The 23,749-nt window shown below is 38.2% G+C and overlaps 1 protein-coding gene across 4 annotated transcripts; it reads right to left on the bottom strand.

Annotated features, from left to right (window-relative positions):
* Nucleotides 1-544: 544 nt before the first annotated feature.
* Nucleotides 545-14,376, bottom strand: zgc:63972 (protein CutA homolog). Of its 4 annotated transcripts, XM_041811073.1 has the most exons (7): nucleotides 14,331-14,376; nucleotides 14,056-14,232; nucleotides 13,409-13,557; nucleotides 8,625-8,684; nucleotides 5,790-5,844; nucleotides 5,668-5,717; nucleotides 545-2,149 (listed from the first exon to the last, which is right to left on the bottom strand). In XM_041811073.1, exons 2-7 carry the CDS (start codon nucleotides 14,158-14,160, stop codon nucleotides 2,047-2,049), a joined length of 522 nt encoding a protein of 173 aa, XP_041667007.1. In that variant the 5' UTR covers nucleotides 14,161-14,232; nucleotides 14,331-14,376; the 3' UTR covers nucleotides 545-2,046. The 4 variants fall into 4 exon arrangements, with proteins under 4 accessions (XP_041667007.1, XP_041667008.1, XP_041667009.1 ...); XM_041811074.1 differs by having other exon boundaries at nucleotides 5,799-5,844; nucleotides 14,056-14,338; XM_041811075.1 differs by lacking the exon at nucleotides 8,625-8,684 and having other exon boundaries at nucleotides 14,056-14,338.
* Between the last annotated feature and the right edge of the window lie 9,373 nt (nucleotides 14,377-23,749).

Here is a 23,749-nt window from a genome sequence, read left to right as displayed (position 1 = left end):
GACATTACAAATTATGTAGTTAAACCAATTACAAATTTGATGAAACATAGCTGGTGTTAAGTTAGGATGTGCTTTGGAATAATAATTGTATTAACACATGGAAAACTTGTATTATTTTTTTCTTCTTGCCTTTATCTTCATACTGATTAGCTTTGTTCCATGTAAAGTGGAGAAGAAAGAATGATGTGTCATTTATAGACATAGGGAAGCACATTTTAATTAAACAAGAGTAAGAAAAAAAGTGGATTTTGTCAGAATATCTGCAAAACGGTGTTACAAAATAATACCCAGCCTGCATGAACTCAATATAAATCAAAAAGGAGTATCTGGTAGAAGTTGTATGTGCTGTGTTGTGCATTGAAACACCACCATCTAGTGGACATTCAACCACACTGCATGATATGGTTTTCAGCAATAATGATTGGCCAAATGCATTAATGCAAATGTGTCATTTATTCAAACATGTCTCATGCACATACTGCAAATAAAAGTCATCAGACGCTTACAGTATTCAATTAAATATGAAGCATCAACACTCTGAAATTCAAACAGCATCATCAAACGTCCTGCTCCCCTGACCTGATAGGGAGGATTATTTTGGCTCTGCAGACACAACAGCCGACTAAATCGTGTCTGCAGTTCTTTTGTTGAGTCCTCATGCCGGAAACGTGTTTTGCAGACTGAGGCTTAGTGTGTACTTTTGTAGGATGAGGTAAGCACGCATGGCTGTCTGACCTGTATTATCCCAAATATGGCACACTGCAAGTGGTAGCCCTTTTTAAAAACAGGATAAAACCAGGCATACAAAACAATCGAAGTAAATACAAAACATCCTGTCAGTGCATATTAGTTACGGCAGGAATCCAGAGAAGTACACTGCAAACTGTGTTGATATCAATATATGCAAGTGAAGTCAGTATTTAATCATCTTTAGGCATGTTTTATGTTCTTTTATTAGAGTTTTACCCTGCATTCTAACTCCTGTGGAGGTAGGATGTGTCTTTTGAAGGTTCGCTTTTTGTTTATTTACCCCTTGTGCTTGTGTGCAGCTTTAGTTTAGTGAAGCACATGCCATATCAGTACAACCTGATCTAACCCAGAGCAGAGAAGTCCTGAGATAATGCTCTTTCCCTTGTACTTACAGTGTGCAAGTACAACAGTTGTGTGTTGCTCGCAGCACCTTTTGAGCCGGTAAAAGAAATCTTCTCCAGCCTAACAGATCAATAACTTATTGAACTGAAGGTACATATAGATTTCTCTAAAACCATGTTGCTCTGAGCATCACTGCTCAGGTTTCCATTTGAGGAAAGCCTTAGAGTTTTCAAAAACAGACTTAAAATCTTCTGAATTCATAGGCATAAATATAGAAATGTACTGTGAAGTATGAGCAACAATGCTGTGTTAGATGACACAGCAATATAATCTGTTTTTGGTATTGTGTTGCTATGCCAAGAATATTTAATATAGCACTATGCAGAACCCTACTTTTAGGCAAACCCTTAACACAGCTTATAATAATAAATCCATTTTCAATAAATACATGTAAAAGCTGAAATAGAGGGCATGCTTTATAAAATGAAAACACTGAAAGATCACAGCTTTTACAGGATAGTGTTATCTGTTACAAGTGCAGTAATGCATAGGCATTATTGATAATTAGAGATGAGAAAATGAATGCATTTTATAGTAAAGTGACTCTTCTTTTAAGCCCATTATTGGTATTGTGTCACAAATGCTGTGGTTACTTACCACAGGCAGTTGAAGTGTTCATCTTTGTATGCTTATCTGTCTAACAAGCAATATGAGACTACCAGTCCTGTTTAGGTAGCCATTCAGCTGTTGAGTGAAGCGTTGTCTGTAGTTGTGGTATAAAACAAATCTACAAAGCATAAATAAAAGGCCAAAAATAGAAAACGGTATAAATATATACTATGCCCTTGGTTATTAAAGTTTTTACTTAACCCTAAACAGCAGCATGTGCACATTTCCTCAGCATCCTTTCTCAGCTGCAGCTCCATGCAAACATTGTCTTTTTTTAAGGATGCATCAGTCATCTGGAATTGCTTCATCCATCCATTTCATGTAAGCCAGACTGCCGTCCTCCACCAGGAAGCTGAGGACTTCTGGGGTTGCATATGGGTGGACAGACCTTGAAGGGACCAGCATAGACACAAACGTAGGATAAGATGTAGAGCATCTTTATAAAGAAACTGTACAAGAAAAAGGTCAGCTGTAGCAGCATTACAAACACATTTAAAGACCAAGGCTTGTTCAATTACAGTCATGGACGAAAGTATTGGCACCCCTGGAATTTTTCCAGAAAATACACCATTTCTCCCAGAAATTGTTGCAATTACAAATGTTTTTGGTATACATGTTTTCATTTCCTTTATGTGCATTGAAACAACACAAAAAAGAAGCCAAAATTTATGTAATTTTACACAAACTCAAAAAATGGGCTGGACAAAATTGTTGGTGCCCTCAACTTAATATTTGGTTGCACTTCCTATAACCATCAACAAGCTTCTTACACCTCTCAAATGGAATTTTGGACCACTCTGCTTTTGCAAACTGCTCCAGGCCTCTCAGATTTGAAGGGTGCCGTCTTGCAACAGCAATTTTGAGATCTCTCCATAGGTGTTCAATGGGATTCAGATCCAGACTCATTGCTGGCCACCTCAGAACTCTCCAGCACCCTCTCCTCTTTTTGAAGTATGATTGGGGTCATTGTCCTGCTGGAACACCCATGACCTCTGATGCAGACCCAGCCTTCTGACACTAGGCCCTACATTGCGGCCCAAAATCTTTTGATAGTCTCCAGATTTTATGATTCCTTGCACACAGTCAAGGCATCCAGTGCCAGAGGCAGCAAAACAACCCCAAAACATCTTTGAACTGTACATGTTTGACTGTAGGTACTGTGTACAGTAGAATGACGTGCTTTACCAAAAAGCTCTACCTCTACCTGGTCTCATCTGTCCACAATATAATCTCCCAGAAGGACTGAGGCTTGCTCAGGTACATTTTTGCAAACTCAAGTCTGGCTTTTTTATGTCTCTTTGTCTGCAGTGGGGTTCTCCTCAGTCTCCAGCCACAGCACTTCATCTCATTCAGATGACCACGTATGATCCGAGCTGCACCCTGAGTCTGCAGGACAGCCTGAATTTGTGTGGAAGTTGACTGAGGATGTTTATCCACCACTCCAACTATCCTGTGTTGCATTCCTTTGTCAATTTTTCTCTTCCGTCCATGTCCAGGAAGATTAGCCACCGTTCCATGGGTTATAATCTTCTTGATTATATTACGCACAGTAGAAAAAGGAATTTCGAGAACTCTGGAGATGGTCTTCTAACCTTGAGATTGTTCATACTTTTCCACAGTTTTGCTTCAAAAGTCCTCAGACAATTCTCAGCTCTTCTTTCTCTTCTGCATGCTTGGTGTGACACACGCAGGCACATAACACAAAGGCTGAGTCAACTTTTATACATTCTAACTGGGTTCAGGTTTGATTTCTATATTGCCAGCACCTGTTGCTGCCACAGGTGAGAAAGTGAGCATCACATGCTTGAAATAAAAATGATTTACCCACAGTTTTAAAAGGGTGCCATTATTTTGTCTGGCCCATTTTTGAGTTTTGTGTAAAATTATGTCAATTTTTATGTCTTTTTTTTCTGTATTGTTCCAATGCACATAAAGGAAATAAACACATGTATACCAAAAACATTTGTAATTGCAACAATTTCTGGGAGAAATGGTGTATTTTCTGGAAAAATTCCAGGGGTGCCAATACTTTTGTCCATGACTGTATTTTATATGACACTGAAGAGACATTCTGGTGAAAAACTAGGTAAGCCATACATTATATCTGACAGATTAAACCAATGACTGCAAATTACATTGCTGTTCCTCTTAACTTTAAAATTGTGGTGGAAAAACAAATCTTTAACCCTGATTACAGCAGAAGTTAAGAGATGACTTATTGATCTCTCATTTCTGGGAGGTTTTTCACAATATTTGGTACAAAAAACTAAATGCTGCTTTCTGTTTCCAAGTGTTGACTGTGGGGAGAGTAAACAGATCTTTAAGGTCATAATGGTTCATAATGGAGCAGGAGATAAGACATGCACTTTAGCCCTGTGCTACACGAGACTGCCTCAAGCATTTACTAGTTTGGCTCAAGTAGAAAAAAATAATTGCTCAGTAGAAAGTACATTTTTGCTTGAGCTGAACAAAAAGCACAAGGGTGGAGTATTACTTCCAATTATTTCAGGGGGACTTTATTTACAAGCAATTTTCTATTATGGGATTTGACTTCAAAACTTAATTACTAACTTAATAAAAAGCCTTTTGTAAGCTTTTTTTTCTCCCCAGTATGTCTAAAGGAGGAAAATAAGACTTTCAAAGTGAACTGCAGCACAACAGTGGTAGTTTAAAAGAATGAATTCAGTTCTGATGATCCACTGTATATGCTCCACGTATTGCACATTGCAAAAGATCATTTTTAACAGCTTGGCACACTGTCAAATCTAAAAGACCAATCATTCAAATGGCAGAATGACAATATGACTAATTCTTAATAGTTATTTGATAGAGAAATAGGAGGAATTGTTTAAAAAAATGGTTATTTCAAGTAGCATTTCTTAATCTTTCATCTGGTAGCCTAATAGCAATAATGTAAGTTAGAACAGTCCAATTACCTATGATAAAAACAATAAAATTCATGCTATTCATGAGGGGAAGTAACTGCTTTTTATGGTTTATTTTGGGGCATTTATGCCTTTATTTAGATCGGACTGTGGATAGAGTTGGAAACATGGCTGAGAGAAAGTGGAGAATCACTTGCAGTCAGGGGCCCCAGGCCGGATTTGAACATGGGTCACTTGGTTTGAGGACAACAGCCTTGGTTCATAGGGCGTGCAGACATAGCCACTAGGCTACTGGCACCCCATCACTGCTTTTTAATGCTAAAGTTGAAAGAAAAATTGTGTTCCAAAGGCCACATAAGATTATAATCATCTAAGAAACACCAATGAATATGATTAATTACAGCAGGGGTCTTCAACTTCATTTGAACGAGAGCCAGATTCTGTCTAGAGAGACATTTTTGGGACACAGTTTTCAGTTGAACTTAAATAAAACACATCTTTTTGTCTAATTAACACATTATTGTATTAATATATGCATTTTTTTCTTCAAAATGTAAGTAATTTTAGGCATGAAATAAGAGAAAACCAGGCAAACTCACATTCAGCCAATTTAGAGTCACCAGTTAACCTAAAGAGCATGTCTTTGGTGGTGGGAGGAAGCCGGAGCACTCGATGAGTTAAATGTACCAGAGTTAGGATGATCTATTGATTTAGCAATATTTTGTTCAATCCTCATAATTAGCCATCCTTCCCATAAATGCTTGTGTTAATTGTTTGATCAAAGTGACTGAATTCATTGAACAGTAGCTACACTTTCTAGATGCCCTATTTAGTCAGTTTTATTTGAAGTCATAAAATTTTAAGTACACAGCGGGGTCCAAGTTAAAAATTGCTGCAATGAAGCTTTAATGCACTTCCACAGTAAAGTAGGCCCAGCTAAGACAGTAAAACAGGTTTTAATGTAATTGGTTGTAGTGTTTACAATGATCTAAAAAAGCCATTACATAAAGCAACTTCTTACCTCACGTAGTCTACCACCTGCTGGACCCTGGAGGTCTTTGTTTTCACCAGCTGCAACAACAGTGACATGTTAGAGCACTGCTTTTCATTTCAACATCTTTAATTCAAGTGGGGCTTTCTTACCAAGCTTACCATCAGAAATTCAGTTGCATCCTGGATTTCACCTTTCCAGTAGTACCTAAAATCCATAAAGCACATCAGATTAGACCTGTGCATGTACTCTGTATCTGTGCATGAGTGAGAACTGAATTGTAGCAGTGCATGATGCAAAGCCCTTCAATAAAATCAACAAAAGTCTTAATGAAAACTGTAATTTCCGTAAGGACACATCGATAAAACCCTGCCAGACCATTTATTATTAGCTCTGCTGATACACAGCTCCTCTGTTTAGCTGTAGAAGCTACAGGCTTCTATGGTGTTATGAGCAAAAATGCTTCTTCGTTTCATATATGGTGCTGTGAAAGACATCAAAATACAATCTAAGAACCCATATTTAAGTATTTGTCAGGAAAATATTTAGGGATTTTCTGATACCATTTTTCCTTCCCGATACGATTCTGATACCAAGTACAGAGTACTGATCCGATACCAGTGTGAACTTCCTGGATTGACTGTGCAGACTATCAAATTATTTTAGACCTATATTTGACTCAGAACATGGCTAAATAAATAAAATCATATTGTACATTATCTCTGTGACCCTAAAGTGGTTTTCTTTCTGATCATTGTGGTTTACTCCTCAATATCAAAATAAAATAATACAGGGCTGCATTACAGGCTCTATATCTATATACATCTCTATATCTCTCTCCTTTATGCTCTATTCAGGCAGCATGAAGTGATTAGAGAACAGCCTGCTATTGGCTGACAGACCCTGGCAAGGGGAAAACAATATGGCGGTTAGCATTTGAGCTAGTGGTAATAAATGACCGTAATTTGATTAAAATGGATAAATAAGTCGTTCAATTTCAGGTTTACTGGTGTGAATTTAATCATTTAAGTCTCCAAATGTTCCAGGCTTGCTGAAAATGCTGCCTGAGCGGATTCAAATGCATCAGTAGCGTCAATGGGGGTGGCTAGCTTCAAGAGGAAAAACATGTAAGAGGCAATAATTTATGGTTGATAAGTTATTCAACTTTGATAAACTGTGTCACTTCTTGTTGTGTAAGCCAGCGTTTGTCTGGAAGGCATTTTAACGATCACATTCAGTGAAAAACTGTCACGGCGACACAATTCTTTGCTGCTGCAGTGGGTCCTTTGTTTCTTCTTTGCTGCTCTATAAACAGTAGCCCGTGCATGCAGTTTTTTTTCCGGCAGCGAAGAAGAACAATTTCTGGTTTACAGCGCTAACATTTAGCATGACTAAACGAAGCAAAATATAAAGCTGAACCAAAGGGTATCAGATCAGTGCATCAACTTGTGTACTCATCGATACAAATACCTGCATTTTAAGCAGTATCGGACATATTTCAGGTACTGGTATCGGTATCGGAACAACCCTAAAAATATTGGAGTATGGCACTCTGGGTCAATTCCATTTCTACCTCTTACCCCTTATCTTCGCCCTAGCCCTTGGTTTTGTATGTTCACGTCAGGTGAAGGGGTATCCCAATTCTCTTGAATCGAGGGCTAAGGGCTACATAGCCCTTGAATTGAAGATTTTTCAGGACCACACTTGAAACCAAGGGGTATGATGAATTTCCCACCATGCACTTGCAAAATGGCACAATGGACTGACTACAAAGGAGGTACATAAGTGTAAACATTTTCAGCAATTATAATAGATTATACAAAAATACATAAGTTGTTCTCTCTCTCTCTCTCTCTCTCTCTCTCTCTCTCTATATATATATATATATACACACACATACATCTGAGAAGTCAGGTATTAATCAAGCATAACATTCAACCACTAAAACTAATTTTTCTGTTGAGGAATGCAAGTAAATAACTATAATTTGTCATATTAATCAAGTAATAATAATTTGCTTTACTATTTTTTTAATTTTTTGTAAATCAGTATATAAGAAAATTCAGGGGAAACAATAATAATTATATTTTAGCATTAAAAATATCATTTCGGTTAAAGAGCTTCTACATATTGGTGTATTAACCATTGCAGAAACATAAAAAATGATTTCTGTAATTACCAGTGCTGTTAATTTAGGGCAGCTGTGGCATAAACCTTACTTTGGTTAGGGTTAGGGGGATCTAATAAATTTGTTAAGCACTGTATATATAAATTATATATCTTTAGCTACTAGGGACGGGAGTTTATTGTATTTTCAGTATGGACACGTGCAAACCAGGGCTATTAATTATGTAAATTTATGAAGATTAACATGGAGATCCATAGTATGAACGAGATGGTGGAAGCTTTATTGTCACCTCTGATGACGCACTGTTTATCAGCAATGTGTGATAATGAACACCAATCAAGTGGCGACTTGTTTCTTAAGGGAAGGTTTTCAACCCTTACCCTTACCACTCTGTTTTAAGGGCAAGGGAAGAGTTAAGGGGTAGAAATGGGATTGGCCCTATATAAGGCTGGATCTAACTGATACACAATACAAACCTAGCACCTCCGTCAACACTCTCACCCCTAAACTAATCCAACACCTTCCTCCATTTCAAGCATAAACCTCTGTTTTGTAAGCAGCTTTTAACAGTCTCTTCTATTCAGCAGCCTTCCCTGTTTTTCCTTACTCTTGTGGTTATGCATTAACAGGAAAGTTCACCCATGCACACAAACATATGGGTCCTTTGAATGCAAACTGCCTCGCAAGTTCCAGTAATGGGAAAACTAATAAAAGCACTCAAATACAACCCATTCAACTTGTGGTTGCCTTGGCAATTAGCTTTGTAGTAAAGAGAGAGGAAAAGGACATGTTTGTGTATTTATGTGTGATGTGAGGGAGGCAAAGTTGATTCAAGGTAACGGGTAAAAATCTGATTTACATTGTGGAGGTCCTGGAGAGAATGTTAATACTGGCTGCCAGCCGCCTCTCCATGATTGCCCTGAAAAAAAAAAAAAAAAGAAAAGAAATTGTAGGGAGCGTGGATAGAAACAGAGAGAGAGCAGACATGGAGAGAGAGGAAAGAGAAATTAAACACTTAGAAGCCACCAGCTGTTTATCAATTACTGCATGAAACTGAACCCTTCATCATGGTGCTCTTCAAGCAGCCTGCAGGAAAATACTTTCATGCACTTAATTCAGAAAAAGATGATAACTTTGCTTTCCGCTGCTGCTCGCCTGATATTGAAGTTCATTAGCAGCTCAGCCGTGCCCCATCCTCCAGCCAATGTCTCTAAAGGAGCTGATTTCCATATCTGGCACCCACACTTTGGCTTCTTTCTACCCAAACACGTGGTAAATAGAGCTCATTTGCATGCATCTACACTGCCGACAAAGGAGATGAGAGGGCAAACACAGCCTTACTCAATGTGGGTTTGACAACACTCTATCTAATCTAGAGACAGAAAAGTCCATTAATGCCCAGCTGACTGACTCTGAACTGTTTATGTCACTATGATTAATTTCAAGATCAACACCAAATGATGACATTTAATCCAGATGGAGAAAAGTGTGTTTTTGCATTCTTTGAAGGGATATTTTGTTTACTTTTTGAACAGAAGTTGGATGAGTTAGACAAGATAATTAACATAAAGCATCAAACAGGAAAGCAAACTGGTGGTTGGGTGAGCTTAGCTCAAAGGAGGAAGACAGAGACTTGGCTCTATCCAATGATAGAAATAAACTACCTACCAACTACCCAAGACTCATCACCAGATATCACAACGTTTGATTTCAGTTATTGCTGCCAAGGGTGGCACAACCAGTTGTTAGGTTCAGGGGGCAATTACTTTTTCACACAGGGCCAGATAGGTTTAGGTTTTTTCCCTTAATAAATAAAAAAACATTTAGAAACTGTATTTTGTATTTACTTGGGTTGTCTTTGTGAGATATTAAAATTGGTTTGATGATCAGAAACATTTAAGTGTGATAAATATGCAAAAAATCAGGAATCAGAAGGGGGGAAACACTTTATCACAGCACTTAGCATTTAACCCTCTGTACTGAAAATATTCTAATCCAAAAGATACTTTTGTTTGGAATGCAAGTTGATGTGCAACTTGTGAGAGAAGAAATAAAAAAAAAAAATCTTAAGAATATTAAACCACACTTCAAGATAAAGCATGTTTGAAAGCCCACAGTCTACCAGTATGCAATGGCGAGTGTAAGCATTTAGCTGCTTCCTTGTTCAAAACACAATTCTACTAAGTTATGAGACATAAGTAGGAAATGTGTTAAAACTAGGGCTGTCAAAGACTCAAATTTAATTTCGATAAAGCTGCATTTCTGGAGTTAATTGCAATTTTTGTTTTTTAAAGTGAAATGAGAAATTTAGGTGCAATGTATTTTGTATCATTGTGCCTGCAGGGAGATGTTGCAGTGGCCTAACCAAAGTAAAAAAATTGAAGCATGCAATTAATGTGATTTAAAAAATAAATGCACTAATTATGGACCATTTTGGTCACAGCAATATAGCTACATGTCAGTTCAAGGTGCAGCTGGTGTATCGATAGTATCACAATAATGTCAGCTTAGAAGTGGTAGAACCTAAAAGTCAGCTTTTATTTTAACCAGAGTGTGTATCTGGTGTTGATCAGTCAGGCAGCGGGGAAATGATGAAATGATTTTATCTTTGAAGGTTAAGAACATTATGACAAGATTTCATGTAACATTTCATGATAAGCTTTCATGTTAGTTTTGGTCCTCAAGGTTGGCATCAAAGCAGTTTTAACTTTGGCAAAACTATGACTAAAATGTTTGTTGACTACCATTTTTCTAAGACAAAAAAAGGACAAAGACCAGCTTAAAGTAAATCTTTGATGACATAAACTGAGGAAAATTAAATTAAATTTGCATTAAGGACACTAAAATAAGACTTACATTTAATGTAGTTTTCATCAGATATTCAAAATCCATGACATTTATCCACTGTGGGTAAATCTGTCAGTAGACAATGTATCTGAAGCTCTTCTACCTCTCAGTTCTAGAAATCAGACATCCCAGGTTTTGCAGGGTGCCTCAAACATGTGGGTATGATTTGACACCAGATTCAGGCAAAGAGAATACACGTTCTGACAAAAAGATATGACTAAAATTTAAGGACCTTTTAAGACTAAAACCGGAGTAAAACATTTGTTTTTGTTGACGTAATACTAAAACTGTAAAGGGCAGAAATGACTAAAACTAATGAGCATTTTATTCTTACGACTAAGACCAAGACTGAAATTAAAACAGCTGTCAACATTAACACTGCAGCAAAGAAAGCAGTGTAAAGATGAATCTGAGTTTTATATTAAACCCAAATTTGCTCTCAGTATCTACTAAAGTTCAAGACCAAAAAGTTAATAAGTGAGCTCTTAGAGCTACTTGGGGATCTCTTTTTTTATTTTCCAACCTTTGAACAGATCCAAGCAGGTTGTTTGTCCTTTTTTAAAGTCTGTGTGCTGCTGAGCTGACACATTTTTATCTCTAGCTCCATCTGAATCATACAAGAATTACTGTAAACATTATTTTAACAGATAGGGCAGAACACACAGCCTATTTGAGGTATTAAGGTTGAATTACTGTTGCAAATTAAACAACATGTTTGTCTTTTATAAAAGTTTAATTTAAAGCTGTGAGTAATTTCCATCTGGTTATGAAACACTGAAATTACTACTGATGCTTTCTTATGATAGAGAAAATCAAACAAGACCAACAGCAAAAAGATTGATTATTTCTGAAAAGTTATTTTTAAAGCCTGTAACTGCATAGCCTTGCAAAATTGATGGATTCTCCAGTCTCCATCTGTCATCCAATCCACATGGATTGTGACGAAACCATAAACTGTTCAAACCAATCAGTGCCAGTTGAGGAGAACGAGGCCGTAGCTAAGGCGGGGTTACTTGGAAATGAAGCTGTTAGCAATAGCTTCAGCCAGTGTTGCAGCTGGCTTGGATGTAGCGTCAGTTTTATTAGAACTGGACCACATTTCTTTACTAGCTGTACTGTGTTGTTGTTGTGAGTCTGTATATACACGGGTGGAGCGATTAGCTCGGATTTAGCTAAAGTATACCGACAGTTTCATCAGAACTTGGCCACATTTTTTTATTGAAACAAGAGCATGACGCCACACTGAAAGCTTTCCAAAAAACTGAAAGATGTTTTCACTCTTCTTCTGACTTGCTTCAGAATGAGTTTGCGATCATTATGGGTGGGTTGAGTCGACTGTAAGCAGGTGAATACATTGGCTTCTATCACCAAAACGATTAGCTGAAATGTAGCTGAAGAAAAGCAGTGTTCTGAAAGCCTTGCTTCATTTTACTTTATTAAAATGAGCAAAGAGTCACACTGAATGCCTCTCTTGGCAGAGAAGATGTTTTCGCTCTTCTCCTGACCGGCCTTGGCATTATTATTATCCACATCAAAATCCAGTTTTCAGTATGGCAGTGTTAGCCTGCTAGTATGTATTGGAGCTAACCTTGCAAAGCAGATGGATACGCCCGTTTCCTTGTTTTTAACTGGCGAATCCATCTTGCAAAGCTCCCATCTGAATCGTCTGGGACCAGTTAGAAAGTGACAGGAGCAATCAGCGATGAAGGGCAGTACTTTCAGGCGCAGCAGAGTCGTGACGTAAACAAGCAGCAGCAAGAGCTGCTGCAGTTACGGAGGAAGAGATTAGCGTGGATGCTGCTAAAGTGCCAGTTTTATCAGAACTTGACGACATTTTTTCATTAAAAGAAGAACAAAGAACAGCAGTGAGTTGTTTTCTTTTCAAAAACGACAAAAGTTGAGTACTTACATGTCTATAGTTGCCATGTTTTGTGTTATCCCTCAGTAGCTGAGCACGCGCAGCTTGCTAGTGGCTTCGTCATGTGCTTTATTGCTCTGATTGGCCCGCAGAATTGACAGACAGAGCATTCATCCAATCATACTCCGAGGATTTTTCAAAGCCTCTGCCTTCTCTTAGATGTTTCCTATTGAAGCTTTCCCAGATGGATGTGTTTCACACATCCATCTGACATGTTAGGTTATCATGGAGCTGCACATGCATACAATCTTATTTTGTCTTGTTGCTCTGATTGGCCTGTAATGAAAGTGACAGAGCATTTGCCCAATCACCTTCTAAGAATTTTCAGAAAAGTACTGCCCTTCTCAAACACTTTATCTGGGAGCTTTCCTAGATGGATGACCAGGCAATGGATTCATGAAACAGTCTATCTGGTGTGTCAGGTTACAAACTGCAGCATGACCCCCAAACAGCTTTTTTATACATTTTTATGTTTAAGTTATTAACTGTTATAAGAAGAAAATGTCTCTGTAGAATGTAGAGGACAACAACAACAGGTACTGCTTTGTCTTGGGGAGGTGAGGGTGGGGGTGCAAATAAACACAGAAAGTTCATCACAGCAACTTTAAATCTCCACCTCTTGTAAACAAAGCAGTCTGTTTTGTTTCTTTGCTTGTCCCATCTTGGTGTAAGAAGTGTTTTCTCACTAAAAATATATCACATTACCCATATTTCACAGATCTGTATAAAGCAAAACACAAGAGAAGAGATGAAATATACTAGATAAAAGCACCTCACAGTTACCATGTAAGGTAAAATTCCTTACATGCGCAACAAGAAGCCTTAGCTTACTAATAAGTAATATTGCATAGTGCATTAGTGTAGACTGTTAGATTTACCTGCCAATGTCTTTGGCTGTCTGTTCATTGGGACTGTTGATAACAAGGAGAGAGTGATGGCCTGGCATGTAACTTCCTGTTAGCACTGAATGAAGCTGCACCCCTATGGACCTTAACCCGGGATACAGGGACACAGACAGGACCAGGAGCTGTGGGGGTGCACAGAGGAATAAAAACAGATTAAAATGTTTTACTGACAAAGTCCACCAACATACTACATGCTTGTGTCATGTTTGCATATGTCAGAAATGATTTAGACATCTAGCTGTTTTCTGTCATTTCTAGTTCGAACGAGGCAAAGTTTTAACTCAATTTAATTATGTGTTTGCCCTCTGAAAGGATTGCCATGTTTGGATTGGATTCAGTATTTATCCTCTTATTATTTGGCGCTGTCTGTCACAGATAAATGAGTATGGGCCTTGGCTTGAGCACAGTGACCAATTTATAATCTGTCCTACTTTTCTGCACAGCACAGCATCACTGCCAGACATGGATGCACGTAAATCCAGCACAATCCAGCGACAGCAAAGGACAATAAATAACGCTTGGGCATTTCAGGCGTATAAACTTCTTATGTGAAAGACTTTTCTGAAAGTTTTCAAGTAAGAAATTGCGATAAAAGTCCGTAAAGGGAGAGTAGCTCTTACCAAACATAACATGAGCATAGCTGTCCGTATGACAGAGTGGAACACCGCCTCTTTATGGAACCGCTGCAGCAGCCACTCCATCCTGTTACAGGCAACAAATGTCATTCCGAAAGTCCGGCTCGTGCAGATAGTAGCAGGAACAAACTGCACTCAACTTCCCAAAACCGCGGTGGCTTCCTTCAAAGAGATAATTAAAGTTCCGTCATTTTTACAGCCGCTTCAGCGACGGTTAAGCCGCTGCTTTGAGGGAGAAACCCGCTCAGAAAAGTCGTTACCTTCACGGGAGAAGTGCATTGTGTTGACAGGTACCGCAGGTCGGATGGTCACAGGCGGTGATAAATCTTCGCTGCGTTCTATTGGTCGCTCGCGCTTCCTGACCCGCGTGCGACCAATAAAAACCAAACTTCACCTTTGCCGTCCTGCCCCCTGGGCCTGCACGAGGCCTAATCGGCTTTGTAGTCTTTACAGTATAAACACAATTTCACTCAGCCACACAGCGTGTCCAAGAAAAGCAGTCTGAAACGAAACATGTGATATCAGAGGACTGGATTTTTTAAGAGGACGTTTAAAATGTGTAGAAAGAAATAACCCACAATATTTAGGTACAACTATAAAGTTATAAAACACTGGCATAAATTTGTCTATTATTTAATCTGTATTGCCTTTATGCCAGGGGAGCTAAACTGAAGGCCCGGGGGCCAAATCCGGCCTCGTTAAAGTTATATATGGCCCTCTAGCATGAGGTCTGCACATTCCCTTCTGTATAAGAATGTAAACTTGATGCTAGAAAATATCATTTTTCAGTCAATCAGAAAGAGTAAGGAGTTGAAATAATTTCATAAAAAGTCAGGAATGTGGGAAGAGAATTTGTATTTTCATTTCATATTATTAATTTTGCATCTCACAAATATGACTTAAAGTCATGGTTTTGACATTTTCAAATCATAAATTTGACTTTTTATCTCATATTTTGATTATTAAGATTCATGATTTTAATTTTAAAAACATTTTGACATTTTCAACTGCTAACTGACTTTAAATCCCAAATATTGACTTTTTTTTAATTAAAGAGCTATAAATTTTTATCTCACATCTTGAACTGTAAAACTTATAATTTAATGTTTTTCTCATACCTTGACATTTAAAATGAATGACTTAGAGTTTTATCTTATATTTTGACCTTTAAAACTCTTGATTTTGAACTTTAGCTCATATTTTCACCTTTGTGACTCATTATTTTGTTTTATTTCTCATATTTTGACCTTTTCAACTCCTAAGTTTGACTTTTAATTCCAAATATTGGCCTTTAGATTTAAAATTCTGTATTTTTATCTTATCTTTTGACCTTTTGAACTCATGATTTTGAATATTATCTCATATTTTGCCCTTGAGAGCTCACCATTTTTAAATATATCCAGCATTTTAACTGTTAAAAGCCACCTTATTTTGTTTTGTTTTCTTTACTTTTTTTAGTCTTAAAATCATTTATCATCGATGTTAAGTTTTTTCCCTATAATTCGTTACTGGTGAAGATGAGTTTGACAATTTATGGGAAATTTTGACCCTGTTAGACCCTCAGGTTAGACCCAAATTTCACAATTCAGCCCCAGTTGTGACTGAGTCTGACATCCCTGTTTTATGCTATATTTTGTGCTTGTGGGTCAAGGTTACTTTTTGACTCCTTTTTCAGTAAACATCTTGTTCTATCAATGTCATTTTGAATATTTCAGAGTAATATCGTGTTCATTTTAACTTCAGTACATTTATTTAACAGTAGGGTATTAGTAACTTTGTAAAGTCTTTCCTTTTTACAGAGTCTTGAGATAACTTTAGTTATGAATAGGGTTATACAAAGAAAGACTGATAATTGTAGTCAAATTATCAAATGAACATATTTTGACAGTAATTATGCAACACTTTGGTATTATGTAATACTAATATTAATAATAATAACTTATATAGCACCTTTAAAAACAAATCTTTACAAAGTGATTTAACAGACAGTAAAAGCATAAACTCAGGGAAAAGCAAACATCAACACTCAGAGCAGAAGAGGAGCTCTGTAAATTCAGACAGCAGGGAAAATAACACTGAGCACAAAGAGAAATAACAAAAAATGAACGACATGAAAAGTGGATTGAATAGCAGTTAAAGAAAAATGAATAAAAAATTGTTTAAAAAATCTCAAATGTAATGAGTCAGTGAAAGATACTATGATTCTTATGATGATATTACAAATGATATCATAAGATATGGGAGGAAGATCACACCAGTGGGGATAAAACAAAAATCAGAGGATTCAAAACAGATGATTAAGAGAAAAGAGGACAGGTAAGTACAATTAAGGAAATAACATGAGATAATTGAGAAGGGTAGTAAAAGATCTAATAGAGTAAGAGCGACAGAGTAAATACAAGAGGGTGAATAATAATAAAAATAAATAATTATAGGAGACCTCACAGAAAGGCAAGCATCTAAAAAAGGAGTTTTAAGAAGTCATTTAAAAGACGTTATTGAATTTGCATTGTACCAGCTGTGTAGTTTAGAGGAGGAGGGATAATGGTATGAGGGCTAGACCCCTTATCTCCAGTGAAGGGCAATCTTAGCTCTTTATAACCACAGGAGCAACTTTCACAGAAGTCACTGAGGCTAATGCCACTACTACAGCCAAGCACCTCATACGACCCAACTTCAAAAATCCTGAAATATCCCTTTAATATGTCAGCATACCAAAACATTTTGGACAATGCTATGCTTCCAACTTTGTGGCAAGAGTTTGGATAAGGCCCTTTTCTATTCCAGCATGTCTGTGCCCCAGTGCAAAAAGCAAAGTCTATAAAAACATGGTTTAATGAGTTCAGTGTGGAAGACCTTGACTGGACCACACAGAGCCCTGACCTCAACCCCACTGAGCACCTTTGTGACGAACTAGAGCAGAGATTATGAGCCAGGCCTTCTCGTGCCTGACCTCATAAATGCTCTACAAAATGAACGGGCACAAATTCCCACAGAAACACTTAAAAATCTTGTGGAAAGCCTTCCCAGATGAGTGGAGTATTTTTATGAAGAATAAAGTTGCAATTGTGTTTTTTCCACAGTGCAGTTTGTAAAAACTTAAACAATAAGGGAGCAGAAATGAAGAGAAAGTAAGTAGAACATGTCATCCCTCCACTGATGGAGCCTTTTCTTTCTTTAAAGTTATTTTGTGGGTGTTTGTTCATAAGATTTATTGGCGTCTGCTCTGGAGCTGTGGTATCAATATGATAACAAGACATCAGGTCCAAACACACTTTAATTTTTACTTTGTAAAAAAAAGCACAGTGAAGACTAACACAAAGGCCTAATAGAGCAACCAAAGCTCTTTAGTCACTGCAGTGAGCTGTAAACTTTAAAGACTTAAAGCCAATGCCTTGATTTTAAAGATACCATTTAACTTTGAAGAGACACTTGTTAGAAAGTTAATGAAACTGCTATTAGACTCTTAGGAGAAGAGAAAGAGGAGGTTAGCTTTTACTGGCATTTAATAATCAACACTTCAGCATCGGGACAATAAAGGTATGTGTTTGTTTTCAGACTCACAGAGCTGATTATTCTGTGACAAGATGAAAACATGACAGTCAACACAGAAACAAAAACATCTACAAATACATAGCCAAAGAGGAAAAAAGAGCCTTCTGTTTTAGTGACAGAAAACAGTTTTTTTGCTTATTCTCACTGTCAGCAAAAAAGGCCAATCACTTGTTTGTGTACACACATCGCTGCCACACGCAGCAACTGCAGCGACTTGCCCTTTCAGATAAGCTAAACAGAAAAGCCAGGGATCCTGCTAGGCTGCATGTGAATGAGGCAGATAAAAACAGGAATATTAAAGGAAGATGAATAATTCAGAGGTGGGAGAACAAACTAAACTGATACTTTCCGTTTGCTTTTACATTTAAAAGTAGAAGTATGACAGAAAAATAGACAGAGGAGGAGAGGTTGGGAAGAAATGACGTCAGCGTTGCAGCTATTTTCAGTCCAGCGCGGTCGTAAGTTGGGACATTAGGGCTTCAATGTCATGTCATGTGAAGTCAAAATCATGATTTGCCTCAGGAGGCCTCGCAATCTGCTCGCTGTGACACATCCTCTGTCCTTGGAGACCACTCTTTTGGAGGCGCAAAACTCATTTTCAAAAGTAGATGTATATCAAACAACATGACACCTTTGTAAGAGTGCTACAAATGAAGAAACGTGCAAAGAAAAACTACAATCACTACATTTCATGCTGAAAATGTATGATCAAAGCACAAGCACAACAGAGTGCATGGAAAAAAACAAACATGAAGAAAATTAAAGCATCAAATAAGACAAGGAGAAGCAAAATTGGTTCAACTGGCAAAAAATTTTGTTGTTAGACCTTAGAAGACAACTTAAGCCTGAGCAAGGCTGTTGTTTGCATTCAAGGATTTTAAGGTGGTTAGTGTTTAAGAATTAAGTGAACACAGTGCCAAAGGTCAATGCCTCAGGTGTTTAGGGCCTCATAAAATTCAGGACGTAAAGAGTGTGAGGAAAAGATCAGCTGCAAATAACACATTAGGTTTGAAGCACTGCAAAAAAAGTGTTCCACACATAGACAATATTTAGACCGCTTAGCAGGGTTAGAAATAATCTTTTTCAACTACGTGCCACTTTGGCAGGTAGATTCAAAAATCTACTGGGCACAAAGGTTTTTTTTTTTTAATTTAATTTAATTTTTTTACCAGTCGCTCTTTTAACAGGCAGCAAAATGAGATTATATCAGGTATAAAAATTAAGATAATCATGATAAATCTATTAAACAAAATACTGACATGCACTCCTTGTTCACATTATTCTGAGGCTGTTTTGAGTCTCCATTGCAGCCAGTTGATAAAAATTCAGATTTAACTACAGAAAGACTAGAGTAAGACTAGCCAAAATAGATCTTTGACTGTTTATTGTTTATGGGGATCCCCATTAGCATTGGCACATGGCTGCTGCTAGTCTTCTAGGGGTCCAGAATACAGAACATAAAATAGTTTACATACAAATAGTGCGTACAATATTCAATGAAGTAAAATACATACATTTTCATCCCTACCTCACCACTCCTATATACGTCACAGCAAACAACACGTAAGTTGATAGAGAATCCTAGATCTTACTAAGTAAATGCCTAAAGCTAAGACTCAGACTTTTGATGAATGAATACTCTGTGCACGATTCCTGGCCTTGTTTAATGATCTTGGACTTAAGATAACATCAGTTTAAATATCTTTAGCAAGTAGACAAGCTGCTACTCTACTTACATGATACTGAGCTAAACCATTCCAGCACACAGCTGACTGTAAACATTTGACATCAGCTCTTAAACAGGATGCGGAGGCAGGGTTCTTTGGTCAAGCTGTGGATTACTGGTATTGGTGAATTATTGTTACTTTGGTAGGTTGTGCTAATTCACCTGACACTGCTGAAAAATACCTGCATTTGGCTGTTGGCAGGTGCAAATTTCCCACCCTGCCTCCTAATATATTTCCATGCTTTTTAAAAAACATACAAGTGACTGTCAAGCTTTTGAACCCATCATTTTGAATGTGGAGTTTTCAACTGCATATGTTAGCAAACAGATCAAATTTATGGGAAAAATGTAGGAAAATATCAAAGAAAAAGAGACAGGATGTCTGGACTGTAGATGTGAAAGCTACATCACTGATATCATTTGATAACGCAGTACTGTTAACAGTTTAGCTTAGCCAATAAGTACCGCAAGGTGAGGGCACCTTCTGCATGAACAGTGAATCTAACTTCTTCTGCAGGAAGATTGACAAGAGGACAGCACTGAATCCACAGAGGACTTTTTTTCTATCTCTCTTTGACTACACCAAATACACCATGACCGTTAGATTTGACAGTTTTAAACTAGCAGTGGTTACAATTGAGTTCATCAGCTTATGAGAACTAACACTGCACAATTACAAAGATTGAGATTCAAATGTCATTTGAAATCAATGCAGCGTGTAATGTTAACAGGCCGCTAGTCAGCTGTTTGTGTAACAATCTGTTGGCATTTTCTGTGGAGGATGTTGTGAATTTTTTCATGACTGCTTCTCATACCAGTGACATATGTGGTATGTGCTTTATAATTAGTATTCGTGTTGACATGTGAATTACTGTTGCTTCAGTTGTTCTAATTTATTACTGCAGTGGCAGCTGTGTATGTGTAAGTGGAGTCCCAGACATTTCCCTAAAGGGGATAATAAACTGTATTGCATTGCATTTAGGGCCGAAGGAACCTACTTGCAATTTTTTCCCAAATATTTCAATTTGGATTTAATTTGCAATTTTTTTTTAAGTTTCTCATCTCATGTATTTCCCAACAAACACAAGCAATACATTTTCTATATTGTAACCAACACAATATTTGGTAGATTAAAATAAGGCTGCACAATTTTGAAAAAAAAAAACATCTATTTGTGATTATTTTGACTCATTTAGCAGTTAAATATCAGTGTTGCATTAAAGGGAATGGTAACTTTTTTGTCTTAGTCATTTTTATCAAGACAAACCTGCAAAAACAAGGAAAGTAGGATTTTTTACAAACTATTCTAGAAAAAAATGACACTTGAATGTTTGCATACTGTGTTGAGAAGAACATCTCTGCTGCAAAAAACATCTATTCAATTGGTATCATGAAACATTTCAGGTCAAGAAATATTGCAATTTGAAAACTGCAGTTGGCCATGTTGCAATATAATCTCTATTTCAATTAACTGCCCAATTGCATTCTATTCTAAAAAGCCCTCACGCAAGCAGATCACCTGTAACGATAGCAGAATTCCATATGTAATGAATTTTATATGAGCGTTATTGACGTACTGCTGATGAATGTCAAAGACCAGTTTATTCCAAGGTGAAGCAGGGGTGTGTCTTAGCCCCTATGCTCGTCAATATCTATATGGACTGGATAATGTGGCGGGAACAGGTGCAGCAAACTTTGTTGTCTCATTTGGCGATGTCCAGATCACCAATCTGGACTTTGCTGATGATGCTGTGATCCTTGCAGAGACTAAAGATCACCTTGAAGGGGCTCTAAACTGCTAAGGAAGGAGGATGAACCGCTGGGACTGCGCGTCTCCAGGGCCACAACAAAGATCCGGGTCTTTAGATGCTGCTGTTGAATCTCCGTCTGAAGATGATGGGAGGATGGAAGTTGGAGCAGGTCATCTGATTAAGGCAGATATGGCCTAGCGCACGGTACAAGGTGGTGTGGTGTTAGTCTTTCAGTCCTGGTCTTACTATACTCTTCTGATGTGTGGACGCTGACTGACAGCCAGAGATACCAACCGGACTGCTTAGTGAGACTTCCCTTTGGTGCATTTTTGAGTATTGTTGGCATGTGTCTAATGCTGACATGTTCAGGGGAGCATGGATGGTAAGGGTCAGCTGCTGGATTTAGCTCACTGCATACTTGGTGCCTCACCCAATGGGTTGGACCAGGCCTCGAGGCGGCCTCTTGCGTCACAAAGGGGTCAGCTGGGAAGATACCTACATGGATGGGGCATGGGCCTGGCACAAGCCTGGATGATGGCCATTGGGAAGCCAAAGCAGAACAGAACCAAGACTGGCATGACGAAGTACTGAACCAGCATATGCTACCATACCTGACCTGACCTGGGCAGAAACGCACAAAAACAGAGCCACAGAATGAGGTGGGGTGGTATAAGCTGCCGTATGTACTTCAGTGGGTTTAGATTGAGTTGCTTCATGCATAGTTTAATCAAGGAGGACTTTGGGAACTCCAAAAGAGAAAAAAAAGAAGCAGAGAAGGAAAAACAGCAGAACTCTGTTCATAAACACATTGTTCATTGAGACTTTTGTTTTCCATAGCTGGTGCTACTGAGACCATCCACATGGGGGTGCTGTGGCTCCATGCACACCCCTGCATCCCCTCCCTCCTCTCTGAATGTATTAAACGTGGAGTGTTCATTTTGCATGTAGAAAACTCTCATCGTCTGAAATGAAATGTAAATGTTCCAACAAAGCAAGTTGCATGACTCATCCCATTCTACCCCCCTTTTTTTTCTTGACCTCTTCCCTGCCAGCCTTGTGTACTTTATTTTGCCTGCCTCCTCCCTCCTCCTCCTCCACCTCCTCTTATGGACACATCACATATCAGAGAGCCATCAGCAGGGGGCGCCACGGTTCTCACAGCCTCAGAACAAACCAATTTGTTTCCCAAGCTCGCCCAAGCTTCATTTGAGAGCCCATCAGAGAGCTCCAATAGAGCCACTTAAGCCACTGTTCCCCAACATGAAAGAAGGAAACCAAAATAGAGATAGGAAGACAGGCGAGGAGCCGGAGGAGAGGCGTTTGATCTGCTTGTTCTGGGGCATCACTCAGAGGAGTTTGCTTCCCCGAAGGAGCGCCGAGGCCTGTTTGTCCCTTAGAAGTCTAATGTGAAAAACAGGATCATTTTTATTTCTGTCCTTACTTCTCGTCTTTTTGTGTATAATGAGGCCAGAAGGTCCGCGGTCAGAGCAGGGAGGAGAAAATAAGAGATGAGAGGAGGGAAGCTTTAAAGATGTCTGGCAAGAAAAGCCTCGCCTAATTCGGCATTAAACTGTGATTGGCTCTCTGCGGGATCAATGAAGTTGCCTGGCTGTGAAATAAAACAAATTCTAACAATGAGAATAAGAAGTATGAATGAACGGAGGCGAGAAAACAAAGAGTGAGGAATGGAGAGGTTACAGAAAATCAAAGCTCTTCAGAGGTAGGTGCATATCTGATATCTCCCTCTCTGTGCTGTCTGATCTGGATCTTAGATAGCCAGGTATACAGGCTTGGTCTAGGGCTCAATTTTTCATATACGGGGCTTTTCATACTCTTGTAGCACCATGTCTGTAATCAATCCCCTATCTTACAGCTTTGATGAAGAATAGAAGCTATATAAAGTTGTATTAAAGGCAAAAAGTCTGCTCAGGGTGGCAATGAGTCTGAATCTCATGGGAGTTTGCTTTAGGAAACCAGAGTTTTGCCAGTAATTAGTCACTTATTCATTACTCTCTTTTCTCTATGAAGAGTGTTCAGTGATGGGGACTATAGAAAAACTCAGCAAAATGAAAAACACTTTCCAACTCTACTTAACTTGTGTTCTTTTTTCATTACACGGATCATTGCTGTGTTTTTCTCTCAGCTTAATGCATAAATGTATTTAGTGCTGGCTGAATGAGCGCTGGAAGTACACTAATTTTAATGACGAAAAAAGTTTCATCATGATGGATTCTGATGAACTATTAAATCCTGGACATAATGTCCATGTTGTCTCTGGTTTCTGCAGAGTGAAATGAAACAGAGTAATGTTTTTTGGAAATGCTAACTCTCTAACCTCTGATCAGTCTAGAAACAGGCAGACAGGTGAAGCTGAGGTAAGCATTATGCCACCGGGATAACAGAGTGTCTTTCAGCCAGCTCATCCACCTAAGTATGCATTTTTAAAACAAAAAAAGATGAGTTTTATAAAATTCAGCCTGCCTTATAATGTGTTCAAATGAAGAAATAATCTAGTCAAACTAAGGTTTCATTTCTTTGTATCATGTTTATTCCTGGAGCCAAATGAGCATTTTAAAGCTGTTGATACCATTTGCTCTGTCATCTTGAGTGTGTCCACCTTCACCACGAGTGCTCTTGTAAACATACC

This window comes from Cheilinus undulatus, linkage group 17 (genome assembly GCF_018320785.1).
Source record: "Cheilinus undulatus linkage group 17, ASM1832078v1, whole genome shotgun sequence".
NCBI lineage: Eukaryota > Metazoa > Chordata > Actinopteri > Labriformes > Labridae > Cheilinus > Cheilinus undulatus.
This window is presented reverse-complemented; position numbering and strand designations above follow the sequence as displayed.